This window comes from Arvicanthis niloticus, chromosome 2 (genome assembly GCF_011762505.2).
Source record: "Arvicanthis niloticus isolate mArvNil1 chromosome 2, mArvNil1.pat.X, whole genome shotgun sequence".
In the NCBI taxonomy this organism is placed as follows: domain Eukaryota; kingdom Metazoa; phylum Chordata; class Mammalia; order Rodentia; family Muridae; genus Arvicanthis; species Arvicanthis niloticus.
In genome coordinates this window covers 37,784,656-37,811,258 of record NC_047659.1, presented here as the reverse complement: position 1 = coordinate 37,811,258, position 26,603 = coordinate 37,784,656, and the positions used below count along the sequence as shown (strand labels likewise).

Genomic DNA, 26,603 nt, shown 5'->3' with positions numbered 1-26,603 from the left:
GGCTGTTATTTTCATAAAGGCCTACTTGCAAAATTGGTCCTTTGATATTACTTGGGAAAATGGCCTTTAAAACCGTTCCTACGTGGTAAGGCTGTAACTGCTGTATCAGCTTATTTAGACAGCATAATAACACAGTGGATCTACTTTTCCTGAGTTTGGACTTTTGGTTGACATACTATCTATGAGGCCAGCTCTGAATTCAAAAATAACAACAAACCCCAAATAACTGTGAATCTTTAGTGAAATTCCTTATGCTTCCCACGCATGTGACAAAATTTGTGAAGTGGAAGGAAAGTACACAGGGAGACTGAACACAGATTCTCTAGACTCTTTTGTCCATGAATGCTCTGGTTATGAACTTCTGGTACATCACTGTAATGACTTACCATGTTCCATTCTATTTTAGCTGTTGTAAAGAATGGAAGATGATAATAAAAAATTTAGTTCCAGGATACATTGAGACTTGAATCTTCCTGTTACTCAAATAACAATTAAAAAAAAAAAAAAAAAAAAAAAAAAAAAAAAAAAAAAAAAAAACAGAAACAAAAAACAAAGAAACAATGCAAAACTGAGGAGCAGTGATAAATTTTCTCTCAGTCATAAAATGACATTTATAGTAAATTCTTTCTTATATGAAAGTAAATGATGATATTTAAAAGCAACATAGGGAGAAACAATGTTCTATCTACGTAAACATAATCATTTAAAAGGAACCCAGCAAATAAACCTTTCCCATGATACAAAGTGGTTTTTGTAAAGGCAACAAAATTTCAACGTTCATTCATTACTACACTCTTCTGTTTAATAATTATAGTTTTCCAAATAGTTTCCAACCATCTAATATTCTCAGTTCTCAGCCTCAATTTACCAGAACAATAACCAATTTTCAAATCCCAAACCACACACCTTTTGCTGTAGCTCTCTTACTGCTGAATCTCTATCCATGCATGCCTGTCGGAAGGCTTCATATGCTCTATTGAGTTGCTCACCAATGTTTTTATCCATTCCTCTTTGTCCTGTAGCATCACTATAAAGGATGGTATGAATGCCAGCTCTGGAAAATATCAGAACAGCTTAGATAGTTATTAAAGTTACATACATTTTAAAAACTGCTTCTGGAAAAGGGCCCTAGAAATACAACACCAGGTGATATGAAGGTTTACAAAAGCATAAAAATTTTTACCTAAAATCATGACATGAAATATGAAATTTATAATGTTAAGTAAAATAGTCTTTGCTAATCTAATATTCCATTTCCTAAATAAGTCCAGTTCGTAAAAATGCTGTTTTGGAAATAGGTAGGAACCTGTAAATGTCATCTACAAATGGAGAAATATAAAAGATCAATTAGTTTTTAATGCTTTAGAAATATACAGCTTGATTAGTAATATGAGAGGGGACTTCTCTTTACTAAATGGACAGTTACTCCTACTTAGAAGGTGAATTCTTGCTACACTAAATTAGAGCAAAACTAAATAGATAATAAATGTTTGTGGATGGAATTCACACTGTTGTTATCACAGAGCAATTAAAAAGTGTGAAAATGCTCTTATTTTAGAACAAAATCTAGGGAGAGCTGCTGTTGGATTGTACATTAAAAAAAAAAAAAAAACCCTCACATCCCTTCAGTCTCAACTCCACTATCTATTAGTTTCCTAACTTCCCTGCTGCTTCTGAACTATAGATGATTTTCTCAGAGGAGGTAATTTGGTTTTATCATCTCAGTTTGCCTAACATTTCTAATACATCCCTGGCACTGTGCAGAGAGCTCCTTAATGATTCTGACTCCTCCTGTGCACTAATAAAAAAAAATATATACAACCCAGGCTTTTTTAAAAAGGACTTTCTAAAAACCACAGACTAGATACAATTCTCTATTGGATTCAAGGGTAACAAATTGTTTCTTTTGGGAAAATCTTTATAAATCTCAATTAAAAATTTAAAATGCTTATTTAAAAATTTAAAACACTTATTTTATGTGTGTTTGTATGTATGTGTTCATACACATGTGTTACAACACATATGTAGAGGCCAAAGGACAACTTTTAGGACTCTGTTCTCCTTTTTTCACTATGTAAATTCTGGGCATTTAATATTTAAATCATATTTAAATATAATTCACATAAAATAAAGTCTAACATTTTTACATATATATGTGGGCATTATATATATTTCTATTAAAATATATTTTTATGTGGCAGAACTGGTAAAATTTTGAGAATATCTATTTTCCGTGACAGAAACACTGAACCTGTTAAAAGCTAACGTCAGTTCCTCACCTCATCTTATCTCCTAGCAAGTAACTGGTCAGTTTAAATGAATTTGTCTCTTTATAATATTTTATATATATAAAGGAAATGATAAAGGCTGGGGATATAGGTCGGTGGTACAGTGCTAATCTAATATACCCAGGACCCTAGTTAAACCCATAATTATCATAAAATGAATAAATAAATGAAATCAGACAACATAAGGCTTAAATATGTGGCTTCTTTCATATAAGATACTATTTCTGAGGGTCATCCATGTTGTAGCACATACCAATGATTTGTTCTTTTATATGGCTGAATATATTCCAAATGTTGTATGTTCACTGAATGGATGAATATACATTTTGTTTATCTGTTCCTCAGTTGCTGGGTATTCAGATTCTTTCTACTTTTAGGCTACTATGAACTTCTGTGTACACATTAATATTTTTAAAATTTATTATTTTATGTATACAGGTATTTTGCCTGCATGTATTTCTGTATACCATATGCATACCCAGTGCCCAGAAAAGGGCACTGAATTCCTTGGAACTGGAATTACAATGCTTTGTAAGCCAGTATATGGGTGCTGGGAATAGAACTCAGGTTCTCTGGAAGCACAGTCAGTGCTCTTAGCTACTGAGTCCTCTCTCCCGTCCCCCGTGGATTGAAATTTCTGGGTCAAATGATAATTCTATGTTTTACTTTTGTGGGGACTGCCAAACTGCTTTCATAATGGCTGTGCAATTTTACATTTCTACTAGCAATGCACAAAGGTTCCAATTTTTATACATCTTCACCAACACTTCTTGTAGTCCATGTTAAAAAAACATAGTTGTCCTTACATCTGTGAACCACAACAATGACATACAGGGCAATAATGGCACTCATATGTTAGAAAAAAACTAACAGCCGTCTAATAGCTTAAGGCTCATTTAACATTCCTAGTACTAGTACTAGAAATTTACCCAGCTTCCTTGGATTAGTGAACTCATGGATCTTACAAGAGACCCTAGTACCACCACTTTACTGGACAGGCATAATTCCAAACTACATTGTAAATGTTATTTTTATACCCACAGATAAGTGTAGGTACTACCCTCATCAAAGAAGCTTCTCTTTAACAGCCACAGGCAGGCAACAGATTCAGGGACAGCCCTTGCTTCTGTTGAGGGACCTGCATGAAGACCAAGCTTCACATCTGCTACATATGTGCAGGGTGCCTACGTCCAATCCATTCTTGCTCTTTGATTGGTGGTTCAGTGTGATGGTTTGAATATGCTTGGCCCAGGCACTATTAGGAGGCCTTGTTGGAGTAGGTTTGGCCTTGTCGGAGGTAGTGTGTCATTATGCATGTGGGCTTGAAGACCCTCATCCTAGCTGCCTGGAAACCAGTCTTCTGTTTGCCTTTGGAACAAGATTTTGGACTCAGCTCCTCCTGTGCCATGCCTGCGTGGATGATAATGGACTGAACCTCTGAACCTGTAAGCCAGCCCCAATTAAATGTTGTTCTAATAAGAGTTTCCTTGGTCATGGTGTCTGTTCATAGTAATAAAACCCTAACTAAGAAATTCAGTCTCTAGGAGCCCCCAGGGATCCAAGTTAGTTGACTTTGTTGGTCTTCCTGTGGAGTCCCTGTTCTCTTTGGGTCCCTCAATCCTTCGCCCAACTCTTCCTTAAGTTTCTCTGAGCTCCATCTAATGTTTTACACCAACAACCCAAACAACCCAATTAAAAATGGGGTACAGAACTAAATAGAGAATTCTCAACAGACAAATCTCTAATGGCCAAGAAACAGTTAAAGAAATGTTCATCAGGGAAATGTGAATCAAAAAGACTCTGTGATTCTACCTTACACCCATAAAAATGGCTAAGATCAAGGGAAAGCACATGCTGGTGAGGATGTAGAGCAAGGGGAACACTCCTTCATTTCTGGAGGGAGTGTGAAATAAATTTGGCAGTTTCTCAGTCTACTGTTTGTATACTCTTGGAACACGGGGGACTAGAGAATCTAGACGGCTTCAAGGACTTCCTGTCATAGGGAGTTTCCTTGCAGGATGGAATGTTTGACCTCACTCAGAAATCCTGTTGTTTCATCTCCTTGTAAATAATTTGTCCTAAATAATCTAGTGCTTTATTTTTCTTTTATATCCTATATCTTAACAAGTTTCCTTCCAAGATTAACCTCAGAAGAAAACAGCTATGTCACAGTTATCTAATACTAAGTGGTCAACTTTGACATCATAAACATGTAAACAACAAAAACAGGCTTAGTAGGTTTTATATTGGCGAACACACTCGCGCGCGCACATACACACAGAGTACAATAACACACACACATACACACAGGGTACAATAACACACATACACACACACACATACACACACACACATACACACAGGGTACAATAATAATATTAAAAGAGGCCATCAATTTAAGAGAAAGTGAGAGGAGGAACATGGGAAAGACATGAGAGTAGCTGGAAGGAAGGCAAGGGTTAGGATATAACTGTATTTTACGTAAAAATATATTTTAAAAAATGGATGGGATACTGGGTGTGAAGCAGTATCAAATTGTGGTTTGGTTTTCCTTTCCCTTATGTTTAATGAGAACAAACATTCTTCCATGTACTTTTTTTGGCTATTTATCTTGGTCAAATTGGAATTAATCTCCACTCAAATCCTTTGCCTATCTTCTACAAACCTTATTTTCCTTTATACACTAACGTAAAACAGTGAAACAGTCAACAAACAAAGTGATCACTGTGTATGGCTTACAATCCTGGTGCTTTTATAGCATTCTGGGTTTTTCAAGCATACAAGGCAGGAACTCTGAGAGTCAACAAAGTGATCACTGTGTATGGCTTACGACCCTGGTGCTTTTATAGCATTCCGGGTTTTTTAGGCATACAAGGCAGGAACTCTGAGGCTCTGCTCTACATCTGGGGCTTCTGCTCTTATTTCCTCTTCTCTTCTGGAGAAGAACAAAACTGCTTATGAGAGGCATGATCTCAGGGGAAACTGTCACTGATGCAAAAAGCTCCTTTCTTTTTAGTAATAGTGCTTTTTGGCACATGACATTTTAAAACCTGAATGAGTTTCAATTTACTAATAGTTTTTTTTTGCTGCTTGCAATTTCTTTTGGTGCCTTATCTAAAGAACCATGACCTAATCCAAGAAAACACATATATTTTCATGTTTCCCTAGAAGTGATTTATAATCTTAGTGTTTGCATATGTTATTTTTATATATGATTTGAGATAGAATCCAGATTTATTTATTTTTATTGTGAAGTTATCTAGGTGTCCTGACAGCATTTATTGAAAGTATTTTCTTTAGCTATTTTGTCGAAAATCAGTTGCCTATATGTCAATATTTTGTTTAGGATGACAACAGAGGCTAAACCCAAGGACTTGTACATGGTAAGCACATGTTCTAACATTGAGCTACAGCCCTAGTTTCACAATGCTGTTTCAAACATAGAGGCACAAACAATACGTCAATAATACTATCAAATAACCCAATATCCTATCATTTAAAGATAGCAAATAAACCAAATCCTATCATTTTAAGATACTAAATACATTTCTAAGTAACTTACCAGGCTTAACAACAATTTCCAGGTTTTAATGGAAAGGATCATAGTGCAATTACTTCTGAAGAACTGAAGGAATAGTAATTTTTCACTTGTTCCACTTAGGAATTTAATTCTCATTGATACCTCTGATAGATGAAAAAGTACTATTTTGATATTTTATTTAAATACTTTCTCATTCAAAACTATTTAAGGCTATGTGGTTGAAGCCACTCCTATGCTTAGGCATTCTCACTTTTCCTATGTTTGCTCTGTTTGGAAAAAAATACTTAAGACTATTTACAAAAAATAAATAAGGAGGTAAGAAAAGCACACTAGTTGCAGATGTTAGAAGTTATTTCATCTTAAAAAGCTGCACATACAGCAATCTGTCAATATAAACCACACTTCTGTTTTAAAAGCCAGGATACTAGAACCTTGAACTGAGACTCTATCTGGCTTAAGGTTTTTTTTTTTTTTTTTTTTTTTTTGTTTGTTTGTTTGTTTTGTTTTTGTTTTGTTTTGTTTTGTTTTGTTTTCCTATTACTTAGTTATTGGCCACTAAATTTTCAATGACCCAAGTTACTTTCTCATCAGTATAAAAATGATGCTTGGACAAGATTTCTAAGTAACATACTTACTCTACAGTTCTTTGTGAATGAAAAATGTCTATTCCATTAAAAAGGTATATTTTTATTTTTAAAAATCTAAATGCCCTATTAAAAATATCTTCATCATATGCAAATAAATTGTGGGGCTATTTTCAACTCTTTAGGTCCTTGAATGAGATCACATGATGTCATTAAGAGGAACTGCTAAGTAAATCACACATGGGTGCATATTACTTCCTGAAATAAGAACATAAGTTGAGGAATCAAATTTTTCTTGATACAAATAAAAAAATTATACATTTAATTCAACCAAGAAGAAAAATGTGTGTTAGATTAGTGACACTGACCAGAGGAAAAGGAAAGTCGTTGGGGGTAGTTACATGTCAATTATATTTTGGTGTGCTTTTCTGAAAAAAAAAAGTCATTCTTCAGGAAAATACTTTGTATTTGGAGTAAGCATGCTTAAATCCAAATCGCATGGCCAATTACCTCTTTCTCTTCAGTTACAATACTTTTAATTTTAGCAGGTATTGATGAAGGGACTATACTGTGGACACTGACAAGTGGATATAACTACCAAATACACAGTCTTTTTCATTTGTTTTAACTTTCTGCTAGGTGGCACATGTGTAGGTAAGGCTCCCAGAAGAGGTGGAACAAGAATGAAGAAGCTCAGGTCACTGACATCGGTAAGTGGTTAGAAATATCTGGACATACTATAGCTCAACTGTTTCATGAAAAAGAAACTTTATCTTGGTTAGCCACTATTCTGTAGGTTTCTAAAAGAGAAGAGATGCACTATATCCAATTCAGTAAAATATTTAAGACAGGGTCAGTGCTGGACACATTGCATATGATGCGTTTGTTCCTCTCAGGAGACAAAATAGTCATGGGGGTTTACCTTTTTCTCCCATTAAACCTTATCATTTAGTGAGGCATATATATATATATATATATATATATATATATATATATATGTAAACCTAACCAACCCAAGAAGCTAATAATAAATGTTAGATAAAAGGTATGAGCATATTTTGATAGGGATTTGGCTAGAAAAAGAATTATTTGCAAGATTTCATCCAGTGTTTGAGTTGATGACTTTTATGCATTTTTGTGTTAGAATCGAAGAATTTACTGATAAAAAAATAAGCAAGAAAAAAGTTCAAATAAATAATTCAATCAGATAAAAATGTGAAAACTTCATATAGGATATGACAAAATGAGTCCTAAAAGATGAGAAGGACTTCAGAAGTACAGGATTAAAGAAAGAGCACTCATTCTGACACACAACTAAGAGGCTATATTTGGTGACTGGAGTATTCTCTTTATGAAAGTCTAGTGCAGGGAGTATGAAAGCAGGAGATTCTAGATATGGTACAGTCAAGTCATCATGTATGATGGCACTGCAAAACCCCTAGGGCACCTATTTGTAAAGCCGATGTGTAATGCGGCACTTCTGGGACTATAGAGTGCACTAACTGCAAAACCTTCAGCATATTCAGTTAAGGGCAGACTGTAGCAAGCATTAAATGTCACTGAAAAACATAACCTTTAGCCTGTTCAACTAAAGGCTTAATGAGGGTTTCCAAGCAGGGTAGATATATTTTTACAAGGAAGACTTAGTTTCTTGGTTCCAAGAGGGCAAAGGGAACTGGCTATGTACAGCCTATTCACTATGCATCAACTATGTCTAATGAATACCCAAGAACAAGGTCATTGTTGATATTTGAAAGTGGAATGTTCCTCATAGGCTCTATGTTTCTTTTAGAAGGAAGTGGAACCTTCACTTGTTGAGTGTGGGCCTTGAAGTCTGATAGTCTGACCCCACTCTTTGTCCTTTCTCTGCTTCCTCACTAGATTAGTGCATCCAGAGATCTAATACTTCTGCCACCAGCCCTAACTATATAGCTGTATCCATCTTAAACTATAAATCAAAATAAGTCACTGCCCTCTTAAGTTGCTTCCTATCAAACATTTTGGCTAAACTGACAAGAAAAGTAACTAATACAGCTATTATGTAGTTTATCATTTAGGTCTGGTATAATACTACACATCTGTAATTCCAGCTTGAAAGGGTGAGGCAGGAGGACTGTCACAAGATTGAAGTCAGCTCACTATATAGTAGTTTCAGACTTGCCTGGATTATATAGTAATACCCTGTCTCCAAGAAACAAGCAAGCAAACAAACAGAATAAATAAAAAAATAGACAGTTTATCATATGAAACATAAAAGAGGCCATAGTCCTTAGGGACATTTCTGAAGTATCTTCAGCAGCATCTATGTGTCTCCCAGACTATACATGACACTACATCATTATGTTCTTCATTCATGCAAGACAGCTAAAGAACTGACTTCATGAAGCATGGAAATACCCTTGCACTCTGATTTAGAATTAACCACCAAAGCTCAGGTAAAGTACTGAGTCTTTAGACTAATGAAAAGTTATCTATAAAAATAAAACAAAATGATACTTTAAAAAAAAAGGAAGAAGGTACGACTAGAAGACAGCAAGGAAACACTGTGAGAATATTCTTTAGAATCTATGGCTACAGTCTACATGGAAGTGGGTGACTAACATGAAAACTCTGAAAAATATTTTTGAGTACTCTTTTAAAGAGCCTCCAAACATAAGAGAACAATACATGAAATGCCACAGGCAGCACAAGGTTAATAAAGGAAAACTCCTGTTTCTAAACCAGGACTTAAAACTCTTGGGAGTCAGCAGATGAGCCTCCTTTCTAGCATCCTGGGCCACTGTACCAGAACAAAGGAAAGGACTATAAAGGGAGAACCTCTTTATAGAGACAGTGAGATTTCAGGTTAGAGCTTTTCACAAAAGGCCCATTTTTTCTTTAAATCAAAGTTTAAAACTGCTGAGCAGCATTTAGCCTTGAGAATATTACATCGATAAAAAAAAAAAAAACAAAAAAAAAAAACAAAGGCCTTGTAATTATAAAGCCATAACCTGCATGCTCTTAACCACTGGCATAGCTCCTCATACCTCAGTGTTAATTTCCCTGAGGACATCTAGAGGCTGTTGGGCAAATGGTGGCAAGTCACAACTTGTTTTATTACAAGTAATTGTGAGAATGCCAATGAGAAAGTAAATAAGGTTTCAGATCTCTCCAAATTTCTATTCCCACTTATTCCCAAGATGTTTAGGGTGTGACTTTAAATGTATAATGTACATTTAAATCTAGATTCAATATTTTTATATTGTGTAACTTACTCTCATTACAACTGCCGAATATTCCTGATAAGCCCCATCAACCCCAAATCTTTGGGTAGCCTGGTAATTTTTCAGATCTCCATCTATGTCCAATTTTTCACCCTTTCTTTAAGGTCATACCAGTTTCTTTTAAATATGAAGATTCAGATCTAATAAATTTTAGCATTATTTTTGTGCCCTATTATTGTAGGGAAAGAATAGTTGACTACAAATTTGATCTTCTATATCGATTCTATTTATCTCTGAAAAAAATTAAATGATATAAAACTGAGTACAGACAATGTTCATAAAACATACTGTCTCTAACAGAATTTTTAAGTTTAGATGTCTCTATATAGACCTTTTCATGGACCTCATTCATCTGCCCATTTTAAACTGTTTAGGATGTGGTTTAATATAATTTACTTCTGGTAAATACATTAGGCTCATCAAGCAACAAATATTTGAAAATTGTATACAAGTCTTCTTAGATGATAATTATGTGTAAGGGGAAAATGGCACATATGTTAAATCACTGTCATGGGTCATGTTATAGCAAGAATATGTAAACCATATCTCCACACATGATCTGCTTTTTGAACTGTTCCTAAAGATGGAAACAAAAACAGTAGTTGCTAATGTAGACTCTGACTCCTCCCTCTCCCTCTCCCTCTCCCTCTCCCTCTCCCTCTCCCTCTCCCTCTCCCTCTCCCTCTCCCTCTCCCTCTCCCTCTCCCTTTCCCTCTCCCTCCCTCTCCCTCCTCCTCCCTCTCCCTCTTCCTCTCCTCCCTCTCCCTCTCCCTCTCCCTCTCCCTCTCCCTCTCCCTCTCCCTCTCCCTCTCCCTCTCCCTCTCCTCTCTCCCTCTCCTCTCTCCCTCTCCCTCTCCCTCTCCTCCCTCTCCCTCTCCTCCCTCTCCCTCTCCTCCCTCTCCCCTGCCTCTCTCTCTCTCTCTCTCTCTCTCTCTCTCTCTCTCTCTCTCTCTCTGGTTTTTCAAGATGGGCTTTCTCTATGCAGCCCTTCTTATCCTGAATTTACTCTATAGAGTACGCTGGCCTCAAACTTACAGAGATCTACCTACCTCTGCCTCCCAAGTACTGGGATTAAAGGTGTGTACCACTACCACCCAGCTACAGAAGACTTTGTCTTAAAAAAAAAAAATTAGTATTTTGATGCTTTGGCTAATGGCCCAGAACAACACTACTTTATTGAAATTTCCATTACTCTTCAGAGCTTAAACAAACATTTTCATTATAATGGCATTTTTGTGGAGAAAACAGTATGACATCAGTCCTTCTTTGACCAGCAACAATGACCGTTTTTTTTTCTTGATGTTTCTCCTATCAATACAAAATCATTCCAAATCCTACTGAAATTTCAAACTGTCTACAGATAATTAAAGACATGACCCAATGGCATGTCTTCAAAAATCCTGAGATGATATACAGCCATGGGCCAGGGCAATTTAAGTTCTTTGTTTGATTTTCATCCCAACAATAAAGGAAGTAAAAAGCAGTTCAAAACATGAGACAATAGCACAAGAAATGCCAGGCTGCACAGTGGTTTCCTATTCCTCAAGGAGGACTACAAGGGCTATCGTGAAATCAGACATATATTTGCCAGCTGCTTTCTATAAGCCACCTGCCTTGCAAGCTTTCTGTTGCAGGAGCACATATTCTGGTACTCTGGAGATAAGAAACAGAGCTTCAAAAGGGTGTGTAAGTTACCTAAGGTCACAGAACTAGAAAGCGGAAGTACTGGATAAGCATAGTCTCTGATGTGAAAATACAATCTTAGTTCTTTGCTGCTAATTTAGTCCTGCTTTTTTTGGGGGTGGGGGGGTGAGGGGGGTTCCTGGCTGTCCTGGAAGGCCAGTCTGGCCTCAAACTCAGAGATTCACCTGCCTCTGTCTCTTGAGTGCTGAGATTAATGGCATATGCCACCATGCTTGGCCTATCTCCCATCCCCACTTTCCTTGTTTTATTTTGTTTTTCTAGAAGGCAAGGTCTTGTTACGTAGCCCAGTCTCTTGTTATGTACCCCAAGCCCTCAGATTTGCCATCACCTTTCTTTGGCTTCCCAGGCTCCTAGCCTTTTAAAATAAACCTTTCTTATTTTCAGACATAATAATGTAGGTCTGTTTTCTCTGGAGCCAGTATTATGCTGCTGAAGGAGTCAGACAATCTGGATAAAGGAAGTAAACACCAAGAGAAAGTAGTGGTGCTTCAGAAACTCATTAAGACTTGGGGATATCGGTGCAAAACAATTTTGTACCTCCAAAAATCTACTTCCACCAGACTGAAAAACCACAGGCCTGATGATAAAAATTCTAGCATATCCACCTAAAGTGATACATACTTCTTTAAGGTATACTTTGTTTGTTTGTTTGTTAGATGAGAAACAAGTGTGGGAGAGTCAGGATGTACGGAAGGCCCCTCCTGGGTCTCTCCAACTGCTGAGCTTTCTGAACTTCTGGGTAAAGGTTCTGTAAGGGTTTACACTACTTGTAGTGAGATGGCAATTCAAACCTAATGCATTTTCAGAACAGGGAAAGGAAACCACCTCAAAAATACCAACCTCTTCTACTTTGCCCTAAAGAAGAAGGGCACCAGCCTTCCCTAACCCCTTTCCAGGTATGAATAGTAAGAATTCACATTATTCAAAAAGTTGCCATCTGACCAGGCTAACAGGTGAGAAGAAAGAAACATTCCATCTTTTCTGTATCTCAACTATAGTTTCTCTAATTTTACTATCAGGAGCAAAACCTAGAAAGATCAGTCAATATCAGTGCATATAAATAAATAAGACATTCTACTCTGTTTTGGATGGCTTAGGCAGACTTTTCATGTTTTCCATACTCAAAAGACACTCATATTTTCCTTACTCAAAATGGGAAAGAATATTCCTTTTGGTAGTTTTATTTTTTTCCTTTTCTTCCCCCCCCTTCACCCCGCCCCCCGAGACAGGGTTTCTCTGTGTAGTCCTGGCTGTCCTGGAACTCACTCTGTAGACCAGGCTGGCCTTGAACTCAGATATCCGCCTGCCTCTGCCTCCCAAGTGCTGGGATTAAAGGTGTGTGCCACCACCGCCTGGCGGAAAGACAATTCCTAATATTGATGCTCATTTATCACTTCCAGAACTATGTAAGAAGTAATCAGCCAATTTCTCAAACGACAATTTGCATTTCTAATCTTGCCTTTCACGTCATAAACTTTAGTTATGGATGGATATACTCAGTATGCTACACTAAGCAATTTCTCTATTCCAAGTATGCAGCTAATAAAAAAAAAAAACTATTATAGTTCCAACAGTGCCAAAAAGTTTTGTTCCGTGTTTTTTTTTTTTCTATAATCTGGTTAGCTAAAATTATCAGATAAACAAAATAGGACACCTATATCAGCCGAACTAAAGAGTCCCCAAGTAACACTCTAAATGTTAGAACCTGGTAGAAATATGTCTCCCAAGAAGGAAATATTTTATAGAACCATAGCCATGAGTTTCAGTTTTGCTTCACTTCCTTGTTTTCTCCATAGTACTTGGAGCTGTATGCGCTAGGGGATCTTGTCGCCATGTAAACACCAAACTGTGTACTTAGACAAACTGATAGTATAGCCCACTACACATTCAGGCTGTTTGCCACAGCTATTATCAGATATGGTCTATCTAACCATCAATAATATAACTGTACTTTCTTTCTCCAAAACTTCTTATCAAATATGTAAGGGACTCAAATATATAATTAGAGAACAGAACATCAGAAGGAAAACTGGTTATATGATTTTCTACCTCTGAGCTAGAAATAAATATGGCACTCAGTAAGCTGTGCTTAGTAAGGCACATAAGTGATTGCTCTGCTGTGGGTTTTATGGAGGTAGGCTAACACAAGAAAGAGAAGGGAAGAGGAGAAAAGAAGGGGAAGAGGGAAACACAGAAACACTCTACATGTGCTCCAAACTGGTTTTAAACTTGTTATTCTCCTGTCTCGGCCTGCAAAATGGTGAGATTGAAGGCAATGTGGCACCTCACGAGTCATGTTTAAGAGGTCTCAAGGGGCTATGTTAGAATTGAGAGACAGAGAAGTTAGATCATAAAATTTTATACGGTCATATTAATCGGTTCTAATAAGTCATATATATCAGGGACATTGATAGATAAGAAAACTACAGAGAATGTTTGTATTCAGTATGCCATGTGAAGAGGACAATTATGTGTGGTAAGAGCAGCACAAATTATTATCTGTAATTTGTGAGATTTAATTTGAAGGAAATAACTTTGAAACATTGAGAAATGTCACTATCCAGTGAAAACATTTCTAGTTTAGGGACAGCTATGGGGTCATGAAATTATGATATAGAAAATGCTGCATAGTAAACAGTCATTAAGCCTAAACTATTAAACCATCCCATTATAACAGCTGATTTGCTTACTGGTTCAACTAATTTTCTTCAAGCAATTTAAAAGAACAAGTCCTTCAAACTGAGAGGATGGAAGTTCTTGATTTCCATCTTGATAGCAAGCAAGTCTGCAGCAAAATTACTTAACTGTATGTGGTCCATTACTCAATAAACAATTTTCCATTCTACTGCAAATATTTTAATGACTCATATTTTTAACTTGCTAAGTAACCAGTAAAATAAAATTCTTACTAGTTTTAGTCTAGACAATTTCAAGTAATTCCCTACTTCAACAACTTAAAAGTTAGACTTTATTTTCACTATTAACACCCTTTTGCATTTGTATGTGAAGGAGAAGTATTTGTGGTAAGTAAAAGTTATTGATATTTATAGAGATAATTATGTAAATTTTTATCTCTGAGAGAAGAACAGTCAAGTCATTGTCCAGGATATTTTTCGATGAGAAAATCAGCAATATTTATTCTTCCAATTTCTTTCCCTTAAAAACAAGCAACAAAAATCCAAAGTCCCTTTAAAACTACTGTTATTGCTTGATCTTGTAGTACAGGTTTGTAATCCCAGCTAGCAGGAAGGACCTGTTGGGAAACTGTTGAGGTAGAAGGACCATAGGTTCAGGTTCAAGGCCTGCCTGGCCTACAATGTGAGACAAGGCCAGAACATGAAACCAAAGCTCCTGGAATTAAACCCAAATAGATGAGAGGGTGAGTACATCAATTATAACAGAGCAGAGAACTGATCTATTAATCTTAGCCAAACACTAATCCTGCACACAAAACAAAAAATGAAGTAGCTAGGAGAGTGCTATTAAGTAAAACACCCATGCTTTTTTATCCCCTTCTTCCAATGGAAAGGTGTTGTTTCTTCTGCATAGCAAAGTTCTATACCCTGAAGGAAACTATCAACTTCACTCTATTGTTTTTAGCTTTCCATTTTTGCTGGGAAACTTATTTTAATGGTAATAAAATAACCAAGTTGACACTGCGCTGTAGCCAAATTGTACAGGCAGATCAAAGGAAATGGGTGAGAAATGACATACTATTTAATATGAAGTGAAAAGTACCAGAACAGTTTAGGATAAAGATAATAGTGTGTTACATATGCATGGAGCAGAGCTTTAAGGATTGGTTACAAGCCAATCACTATACAAAAGCTGTCTTAGTTAGGGTTTCTATTGCTGTGATAAAACATCATGATCATAAACAACTTGGGGAGGAAAGGGGGTTTGATTCCACATCACACATCACAATCCATCATCAAAGGAAGTCAGGGCAGGAACTCAAATAGGGCAGAACACAGAGACAGGAGCTGACGCAGGGGCCAAAAAAGCCATGGAGGAGTGCTACTTACTGCCTTGTTCCTCATGGCTTGTTCAGATTGCTTTCATACAACACCAGCCCAGACATAGCACCACCCACAATTGGCTGGGCCCGCCTACATTAATCACTAATTTAAAATTGCACTGTCCATAGGCCATTAGCCTGGATACATTTTCTCAACTAATGTTTCCTCTACCCAAATGACTCCAACTTGTATCAAGTTGACATAAAACTAGCCAGCACTTTTAAACTAATAGTTTATTGTTGATATATAAATAACAATGTTAACTAATCTACTGTGTATGTATCTGTCAGAGGACTCTGTAGAGTCAGCTCTCTCCTTCCAAATTACTTAAATGGATACCAGGGTTCAAGCCCAGGTTGCCAGGCTTGTACAGCAGTTACTTGCTGAGCCATCTAGCTAGCCTTTGAATAATTAACTTGAATAAAAAAACACAGTTATTTATATATGGGTATAAATGGGGCGGAGGTGTATGTTATGGTACATGCCTGAAAGACAGAGAAGACTTGTGAGACTTGGTTCTCTCTTTCTACCATGTGGGTCTCCAGGATCAAACTCAGGTCATCAGACTTGGTAGCAAGCTCCTTTACTTCCAAAGCCATGTAATTGGCCTTAGAATTATTAACTTTTATAAATGACTTATTTCAGACTTTTTTTTTTTTATTACTTTCAAGAATCTCCTTAGGCAGGTAAAGGAACTTAGCAATATATATGTCTGTAAACTAGAATATGCCATGACACTACTTTGACTAGAATGCAAGCATTCTAGTGAATGGTTACTTTAATTTATGATTGAGTTTTCTATGGTAAAAATAATTATTAGGGCTGGTAAGATGGCTCAGTGCAAGACCCACATAAAAAGCCAGGTGAAATAGCATTCCTGTGGTGAAATGTGATAAATGACCTGAAGCCGGGTCACCTAGACTGGAGTATACACAGTTCCACAGACACAAGACTCCAATTTAACAAGGGAGAAGGTGAAAACAGAATTCTGAAGGCAGTTGCTTCTGATTTCCACATGTGTACCATGGCATACACATGCTAAGTTCATGCCCCCTCCCTCACATATATGCACACACACACACATGAAATGAAATTTGAAAAAAAATATTGACATGTTACCATATAATAATTTTTTAAAAAAATCACACTCGTATAAAGATAAATGGAAAATTTAAAAAATGGTCTACTAATATGAAACCACTATTCTTACGATTATAGTTATTTATCTTTTGTCTCTAACATTTTAAAGACACAAATATTATTGGGTGATTTTTAACTCATTTATGTTCAGTTGTGTCAAGTAAAGTTTCTGTTCCTATCTTCTTAGTCACTATTCTATTGCTGTGAAGAGACCTCATGACCAAGGTAACTTAGAAAAGAAAAGCATTTAATTGGGGCTTGCTTACAGTTTCAGAGGTTAGTTCATGAACATCATGGCATTTGGAGACAGTACCTGAGAACTTTAAATCATGATTCTCAGCAAGGTAGAGAAATAGTGTGGGCCTTTTGAAACCTCAAAACCCATCTATCTGCACTGATATACCTCCGTCAACAAGTCCACACATCATACTTGTTCCTAAACAGTTCACCAAGCTGGTGACTAAAGGTTATTCTCATTCAAACCACGTTCCCTTTAAAATTTATACTGCCATTTCTCCTCTGCCTGTTGTGCTAAAGTTCAATAACTGAAGGAAAAGAGGAAGTTATCAGACTAGGAAAAAAACCTTTCAAAATCAAAATTATGTACTATATTTAGAGAGGGAAACCAAAAAACTACGTTTTGCGTGGACAGCTAATGTATTCCAAAAAACAAAAACTGAGGAGTGTGACTAGGCAAGAGTACCTGGTTCTAAGCAACTGAAAATATGCATTTCAGGCTTTTGTTATATGTGTCACATTTTTCAACTCCGAATCTTTAAAAAGGTTAAAAACAAAACAACAAAACAAACCTCTAAATCCTGTGACAGAATACGTATTACACAATTATACATAGCATAAAATTAGCCATTGTAAACTTTTTTCTTTTTTTTATTTTCTCTTTTTGAGAACAGGTCTCACTTATATAGACCTGAGTAGCTTGCAAACCAGACTGGCCTTGAACTCAATAGAGATCCTGCCTTTGCCTCCTAATACTGGGATTAAAAGCATGTGCCACCATGCCTGGCTTTTCTTTTTAGACAAGATCTCACGTGGCCCAATCTTCTAACCTCAAAAAATAAAAAAGAATTAATTTCTTACCTCAAAAAATAAAAAAGAATTTTAGCTAGTTGGTAAAAAACTGATTTTCTTTTTCTTTCTTTTTTTTTTTTTTTTTGGAGAGGGTGTATTTGTGTGTGTTGATATAATAAAGACTATGACCAAAAGCAACTAGAGGATAAAGGGTTTATTCCATCTTACAACTCATAGTTCATAAACCATCACTGGGGGAAGTTGGGGCAGAAACTCGAGCAGGAAGCTGGAGCAAAGATCTTGGCAGGACGATGCTCACTACTTTGTTTCTCCTGGCTTGCTCATTCTTTTTTAAAAAGTCTAGGCCCACCTGCCCAGGGATAATAGTTATCCCATATCAACCAGCAATCAAAAGAATAACTCACAGACAAGTCCACAGGCCATCCTGATAGAAACAATACCTCAAATGAGAGTTCTTCTTCCTGGTATGTCTGTTTTTATCACGTTGAAAAAAAAAAAAAAAAACTATGATATCATTCGTAAGTATGTATCTGCACTGTATAAGAATAACTTAAGATGTTTAAAATGAGTCAAGTATTAAAATGAAATAGCACAGAAAATGATTTCAATAGTTTTGTGAGAGGACAATAATCTTGGATACAAAACCTAGGCACTTAAAGCCACATGACTAATAGTTCTTTAAAGTATTTGGCACGTATCATAAAGGGTTACTTTATCTGTATCTTCCTCCTGAGTTCTGGGATTAAAAGCATGGGCTACCATGCCTGGCAACAACTGTACCTTTAAGAAAACCAAACTTAGGAAAAGTGAACAAAGCAAGAGGGTGTACATAGTAAGCAATGATCTCATTTCCATAGGGGAGCAAACCAACATGAGTATGCGCCTTTAAGAGATGTGGAAGGCTTTGTCTTACACGATTGGAAATGCTCTAGCCGGGTGGTTTCATTTTCTCCCCTATCATTTGAGGGTTCACGGCCCCTCTCAAAGAAAACAAAGTTACTTTTTCCCACAAGAAGGTGGTGCTTGTTTTTCTGCTAAATGTATATACCCCAAGTTACAAACGGCCGAGTATTACTTCACATCACTTCACTTTCTATCCTATCGTTTCTTCTTCATGGTAACTTCTCAGAAGTATCTGCGAGTGAAAAGGCACCCAAGAAGGCTGCTTAGTGCAGCCAGCCTAACAGTGAGAGAGCCTAAGTCCTCTAGGGGTACAGACAGCACCTTCTCCCTTGTTCGGATTTCTGGACGACAAGCACGGCTTTTTTCCCCGTGTGTGTGTGTGTGTGTGTGTGTGTGTGTGTGTGTGTGTGAGCTTACACCACGGTGGAGACTAGTGAAGGTGGCTGGCTACTTCTGCTCTTTGCGCGCCTTGGCCACCCGTTCTCTCCGGGACCCGTGTGGGGAAGTTACCCAACTTCTCATTGACAAGACTATGATGACACTCCACAGGAGAGCAGAGAAGGCAATTGTGCAACTCCCGGGATAAACAGAAAGAGCCTACTAAGTGTTGGAGGGCATAACCTCCGGGGAGACCCGCTTCTGCCAGTCAGCCTCTCGCCTGCAGGAAAGTCGAGGACTCAGGGGTCCCCCGCGCCCCAACACCACAGGCCCTGACGCGCTCATTTCCAACCCTGGGAAGCAGCGAGGAGAGGGGCAGTCACCCATCCGCGGTGGGCGGGGGACCGTCGTCGCGAAGCCGAGGTCACCGGCCGGGAAAGCCCCACTGGGTCAGCTCGGGGACAGGGACCCGCGCTTTCTCTCGCTCAAAATCGCGCTGTAAACTCGCTGTGGCCGCAGCTCCGCTTCTCTGAGGAGACTTCGACGCACCCGCACACACACCCCAGTCCTGCGTCCCCGGGCTCGGCCGACCCAGACACCCTGTCTCTGTTTTTTTGTTGTTGTTGGTGGTGGTGGTGGTTTTTGGTTTTTTGTTTTGTTTTGTTTTGATTTTTTTTTTTACTCACAGTTGAGGGTTTCCGCCGCGCTCTCTCACGCCACAGGTCGCCGGTGCCCGGCAGAATGACTGCAGCCGGAAGTTGCTTTCCGTTCCAGTTCAGAGGGCAGCGGCTGCGCTCTGAGTCACTAACGCTTCACCCTCCATTCTCAGGGCCAGCCCCGCCCCACGTCCCGCCTCTTCAGAAAAGCCCCGCCCACCAAGCCCCGCCCCCTCCAAGCTCTACCGCAGCCGGGGGCCAAACAGGAAATACATCTGACAGCAAGGGAACCCTAAACATAGGTCATTTGTTTAAAGGTCATTTCAGTGTCTTAGCTAGAATTTTGAGCAAACGGTAAATAACTACTTCTAGTATCGCCCTATATGTAGACTAGAAAACCATTCAGAAAAACTTTATATATTGTGAAATTCCTGTTTAGAGAAGATGATAGGGGAAGGCCCAGGAAATTACGGTTTTCACCAGATCCTTATGTGAATGTAATTAAGTGAATTAAAGTCCACAACTTGAGAAATATTACAATACACATCAATTTGGTGTGCCCTCTCACTAGTAATACTTTCCAGTGGGTATACTTGCTAAATAAAATTCAATTTTTAGTAAATTCCCCATGGATTAAAAGTTTCTCATTGTTCTATCCAGACATGCTTGAATGATAGCTAAGAGAGAAGTTTCAGACAGATGCAGTGAGAAAAACATCTTGTCCATGTTAGAACAAGAGGGTCGGGTTCTGGCTGCCCCACTTCCTCCCTAGTTCAAGGATTCAAACACTTGTCTGGTCCCAGCCATGAGTTTGAAAATTAGGGGCAACTTTTAAAATTCAAACCATCGTTTAAAACTTACATCAGCTGCGGTTGCTCGCAGAAAACCTGAGCAAGATCAAACCAATCAACCGGCTACCACGGTAGTGGGAGGGGTTCACGAACCCATATTCCAAACTGGTATCCCTGAGGAGCTAAGGGCAGTGGGTGGACCTGCCGGGAGGAGGCCAGTTTTATTTAAGGTGACTACTGAAGTGCTTCAGTAGTCGACACTATGTCTGAATTTATGCAGGCAGCACAAACTGGACTTGGTGGTCACTTGGTGGGGCGGGGGGTGAAGGAGACACTATTGGGAGAGAGGGTGGATCTAAGAGGAGTTGAGGAGGAGATGATCAGAACACATTGTGGGGCTGGAAAGATGGATCGGAGGTTAAAAGCTTGATTGCTCTTCCAGAAGACCGCCCCCCCCCCCCCCCCCCCGCCTCAATTCCCAGCACACACATGGCAGCTCACAACTGTCTGTACCTCTGGTTCCAGGGGATCTTGTACCCTCAAACAGACATATATGCATTAAAATATTTTTCTAAAGAAAAACAAAATAAACATTATATAAATTTTTTAAAAAAAATTTTAAAACATTACTAAAATTTTTAACAAGTAGAACTTCCCATCTATAACATTTGGATCAAGTAAAATTTTGTTGCAATAAGTCATCAAGTTAGATGTGATATAGCATTGCTTACATTAAAATCAACCAAAATGCTTTACTTTCTCTATAGAAGGTTTAGATGCAAAATAAAATTGAAAGAAAGGTCTAGAAATTTCCAGCATGCTCCTCATTCCCATAAATGTCAATAACCTCAGTATTGAGGTTGAAAAAATTGCTAGAAAGAGCATCTTAATTTTCATGAGGAGAAAATAAATTATCAACTCCTTAAGGCAAATGCAAGGAATATGAGAGATGGTAAGTGTGTATTTATTTTGTTAGAAAACTGCCAAACTGCTTACGTTAGCGCCAGTGACGAAGGAAAGTTTCTGTCTGTGCCAGCCCTTGCCAGCATTCAATGTTTTCAGTATTCTAGATTTTGGTTGTTCTAACAGGCAACTGTGTCATGATTGATTTAACTGATGGCTTCTGGGAGAGGAAGTGTTTACTTTAAGGGCATGGCCCTGTAACACACTACCTTTTTCTAGATATTAATTAAAATATGCTTATATTTTTTGTTTGTTTGTTTTTTTTAAACAGGTCTAGATGGCCAGGTAATCCCTATGTAACCAGGCTGGCCTTGAATGCGGAAACATCTGCTTGTTTCTGTTTCCTGGGTGCTGGAATTAAGGGCATGAGAGGTCATTGGCCATCTGAGAATATCTTTGGAAGAGCAGAAATTTCAAATTTTAATGAAATCTAGTTCATTCAGCATTGGTTTTGAGTACACTTGAAGCTGCTTTGGAAGTTTCTTGTAGAAATTCTAGAAGTAACAATACATTCAGAACACGAGGCTGACTACATAGGCAGTTAGAAATACAGATGTGCTGCAAACTTTGAATAAGGAAAATATGCATTTCTTAAACATATATGTTTCATTTTCCATTCCCACAATGCTTAGTCATGAAGAGAAATGGCTGTACATGTGCAAAGGGCCTGAATGCTGACAGAATTGCTTCAAATAGACAATTTTTAAATCAAAACAGTGACATGTATTTTCTTTTTCCTGTAATGATTGTGATTTTCATCAGCACTGACACAGTATGTCCAGTGAGGATTAAAAATAAATGTGGACATCCATATATAGAAGAATGAAACTAAATCCACATACCTCACCTGCACAAAAAAAAAAAAAAAAAAAAAAAAAATTCCAAAAGAACCGAAGACTTGAATATCAGAACTGAAACTCTAAAATGGCTAGAGAAAAAAGTAGAGGAGATTTAAGCTTAGGCAAAAACTTTCCATAGGACTTTATTTGCTCTGAAAAAAATAAGGCCAGTAATTGACAAATGGGACCTCAAGTTAAATAAGCAAAGATATATTCTGTAGAATGAGAAAAAATCATTGTTAGCTTTATTTGACAGTAGATTAATATCTAGAATATATTAAGAACTCAATAAATTGAACGTGGAAAAAGCCCTATCAAAAAATTAGCCAACAAAATGGACAGTGTTCAAAAGATGAAACACAAATGGCCAATAAACGTATAAAATGTTAAATGTCACCAACTATCAGAGAAATAAAAATTATAACTATATTGGCAGTCCATCTTACCCCAGTCAGCATGGCAGCTATAAGGAAAACCAATAAAACCAAAATGCTTTCTGGCAAGAATTGAACAGAAACAAACCATTATATACTGTTGGTAGGAATATAAATTAGACAGAGAATGTACAAAGAAAATAGATTTTTTTTTTACTTTTATCTTTCATTTGTAGTTCCTAGATTTTAAATACATACATAAAATCAAAATATAAAAGTTGAGCTGGTACAACCATTCTGGAAATCAATCTGGCAATTGCTCAGAAAATTGGACAGATTACTACCTGAGGACCCAGCTATATCATTCCTGGGCACATGCTCCACTAAGTTCATAACAGTCTTATTTATAATAGCCAGAAGCTGGAAACATCCAAGATGTTCCTCAACAGAGGAATGGATACAGGAAATGTGGTACATTTACATAATGGAGTACTACTCAGCTATTAAAAACAATGACTTTATGAAATTCACAGGCAAATGAATGGAACTAGAAAATATCATCTTGAGTGAGGTAACTCAGTCACAAAAGAGCACACATGGAATGTACTCACTGATAAGTGGATATTAGGCAAAAGGCTTGGAATACTCACAATACAATTCACAGACCACATGAAGCTCAAGAAGAAGGAAGACCAAAGTGTGGATGCTTCAGTCCTACTTAGAAGGGGGAACAAAATAATCATGGGAGGTAGAGGGTGGGAGGGACTTGGGAGGAAGAGAGGAGGGGGGAAAGGGGGGACAGGATCAGGTGTGGGAGGAGACGGGGTGATGAACAGAGGATCAGGAAATTGAACAGAGGTGTACAGCAATGGGGGATGGGGAACTGGGGGTAGCCTCCAGAAAGTCCCAGATGCCAAGAAAGCAAGAGGCTCCCAGGACCCAACAGGATGACATTAGCTGAAATACCCCACAAGGGGGAGAGAGAACCTGTAGAGACCATATCCAGAGGTTAGGCACGGCCTCTGGTTGAGGAAGGAGGCCACCACCCATCTCAAAAATTTTAACCCAAAATTGCTCCTGTCTAAAGGAAATACAGGGACAAAGAGTGAAACAGAGACTGAAAGAAAAAGACTGCCCTACCTGGGGATCCATCCCATATGCAGACACCAAACCCAGACACTATTGCTGATGCCAAGAAGTGTTTGCTAACAGGAGCCTGGTATAGCTGTCCCCTGAGAGGCTCTGGCAGAGCCTGACCAATACATATGCAAATACTTACAGCCAACCATTGGACTGAGCATGGGGACCTCAATGGAGGAGTTAGGAGAAGAACTCAAGGAGCTGAAGGGTTTTGCAACTCCATAGAAAGAACAACATTATCAACCAACTAGAACCCCCAGAGCTCCCAGGGATGAAACCAGCAACCAAAGAGTACACATGGAGGGACCCATGGCTCCAGGTGCATATGTAGCAGAGAATGGCCTTATCTGGCATCAAGATATGGAGGGGAGGGCCTTGGTCCTGTGAAGTGTCAATGCCCCAGCATAGGGGAATGTTAGGGTAATGAGGCAGGAGTGGGTGGGTGGGTGGGGAAGCCCCCTCATAGAAGCACAGGGAGGGGGAATGGCATAGGGGATTTGTGGAAGAAAACCAGGAAGGGAAATGACATTTGAAATACAAATAAATAATATAACCAATAAAAAATGGCCTTGTGGCCTGTGAAAGTTTTAGACATAACCTAGCGTAATTTAGAATGACCTGGGAAGGGAATTTTTGTGAAGGATTGTCTAGATCAACCTGTAGGCTTTTCTGTGGGGTGTTATCTTTATTACAGTAATTGGGGTGGGAAGCCCTGCCAACTTGGGTAGCTGCATTCCCTAGGCATGGGCTCCTTGACCATAAGAGTAGAGACAGCAAGTGTGTGAAAGCAAGCATGCATTCATTGACTCTGCTCTTGACTGTGGATGTGAGCGGCTCTTTGATGTTACTGTCGCCTTAACTTCCTGCAATGATGAATAGTTCAGGAGGCAGAGACAGGCAGATCTCTGTCTCATCTATATGATGTGTTCTAGGACAGCTGGAGCTACACAATGAGATCCTATCTCAAAACAAAACAAAACAAAATAAAACAAAACAAAATGCCACCAAAACAAAGCAAAATCCAAATGGCCAAACTCAAGACAAAGCCTTTGAGAAGACTACGCAGCATAAAGAAAACACAAAACAGTAAACAGTTTTGAAAGTGATTTATAAAAGTGGCAAAAAAAAAAGAATTCCTCCTCCAAAATTTTGCATATAAATATGCAATGTTACAGTCTGTTTCTACTGCCACCCCTTGTTCAAATCACCACCAATTCATAATTATCATACTGACATATCTATTCTCATAATGTCTCTTGTCAAAATGTAATGTTACCATGTTCCTAGATTTTTTAAATCACCTACAGTCACTTTATGTCATCTCATCACCTTAACATAAAATCCAAACCACAATCCTGGAATGAGTATCATTCCTACATCTCTACATGCTATCTCAGCACTCAGGAGGTGAAGGCAGGGGGACCAGAAATTCAAAGTCAACCTTGGCACATAGAGAGTTTTAGCCAACCTGAGCTACATGAAACCTATCTCAAAAGAAAAAAAAAAGTTTCCTTATTTGTGGCTGAGTATGTAGCCTGTTTAGAGTGCTAGCCTTATGTACACAAAACCTTGTGCTTTATCACAGCACCCCACAAACCATGTGCAGCAGTGCACATCTCTAATCCTAGCACTCAGGAGCTAGGGGCAGGATCAAAAGTTCGAGGTCATCTTCCAATACAAGTACTAGTTCGACTTGGGCTACATGACACCTCTCAGGGGAAAACATAAAGAGCCCGAGACAAAATGAGAATCTTGGAAGTATCAAGAGAATCAAGAAGAGGAGCCAGGCTACAGTGACACACAAGTGTAGTCTCAGGGGGAGGTAGAGGGCAGTCTTAGAAGCATAGCAATTCTGGAGCTAGTCTGGGCTACACAAGTCCCTACATATCTGTCTGTCTGTCTGTCTACAAACCTATCTCAAAAAAGATGTGTCATACTATCTGCAAGTAATTATTATTAAGATTAGTGGTAGTTTGGTGGCCAGACCTATGGTTCAGTGGTTAAGGTCACTGGGTGCTTTCCAGAGTACGACACAGTGGCTCACAACAGTCTGGTAACTTTCAGCAGTCTGAAATACAGTTCCAGGGGATCAGATACCCCCTTCTGGCCTCCAAGGACACCAGGCATGCACTTGGTATATAGACATACAAAAAGACATATCAAAACAAGAATATAAATAAAATTTGAAAAAGAGAACAACAGCAGTGTTGCTTTGAAAACCTTGGATCATGCAATGGCATGCTGAAAAATGCTTGAGAAAAAAATATCAACAAAAAAATCCTATATCCAGCAAAACTATCCTTCAAGAAAATTCAAGAGAATGAAGACACTTTGACCTCAAATAAATGAAAGGAATTTGTTGTTAGTAGATTACCCTAAAGAATGATAAAGCACTAGAAAGTGAAAATTTTAAAAGCCTGCTAGAATTGAAATCACACAAAGAAACAACAACAGCAAAAAAAAAAAAAACCTTTTGTACTATGTAATGTAAATCATTCAACTATGTCAATATAAATTCCAGCATGATTCAATATTTATGTATAATTTCTTTTTTATTTTCTAGATGAGCATACAATATATAAAGATAACTTGCAAGAAAGCATAAGAGAGATTAAACCACAGGATAGTTTATGAATGTTACTAAAATTAAGCTTATATTCATTTAAATTATTTTAGTTTCCATGTGACCTCCTAAACATATCTTTTGAAAATACAGAACAGAAAAATGAAAAGGGGCTAAAACAGTGTAATGTAAAGAACCAGTTAAACCCAGAAGGTGGGTGTAATTTAGGAAGTAAGGAATGGACAACAGTGTCAGAGCCTGCAGAGGCCTCTTTGCTAGTTAAGGGGATGGTGTCTGGGAACCAGATTACAAGGATGACTCAAGCAGTCTGTGAAGGCACTTCTCTTGAGAACATGGACTCTTGCAGTCAGCAGTGATTATGATTATGCTTGCCATGCTGTCATCAG

General features: G+C 38.1%; 1 protein-coding gene across 4 annotated transcripts in view; it reads right to left on the bottom strand.

The window, feature by feature from the left end:
* Tank (TRAF family member associated NFKB activator) overlaps nucleotides 1–26,603 on the bottom strand; it is a 74,418-nt gene that overhangs the window by 40,929 nt on the left and 6,886 nt on the right. For 3 of the 4 annotated variants that reach the window (XM_034496802.2, XM_034496803.2, XM_034496804.2), the window contains exons 1-2: nucleotides 19,557–19,699; nucleotides 907–1,054 (exon numbers count right to left, since the gene is read on the bottom strand). In XM_034496802.2, the coding sequence (XP_034352693.1) occupies nucleotides 907–1,005 (99 nt within the window). In that variant the 5' untranslated portion in view covers nucleotides 1,006–1,054; nucleotides 19,557–19,699. Of the gene's footprint in view, nucleotides 1–906; nucleotides 1,055–19,556; nucleotides 19,700–26,603 lie in introns of those variants that run through there. The other variant, XM_076928816.1, reaches the window with a different exon arrangement.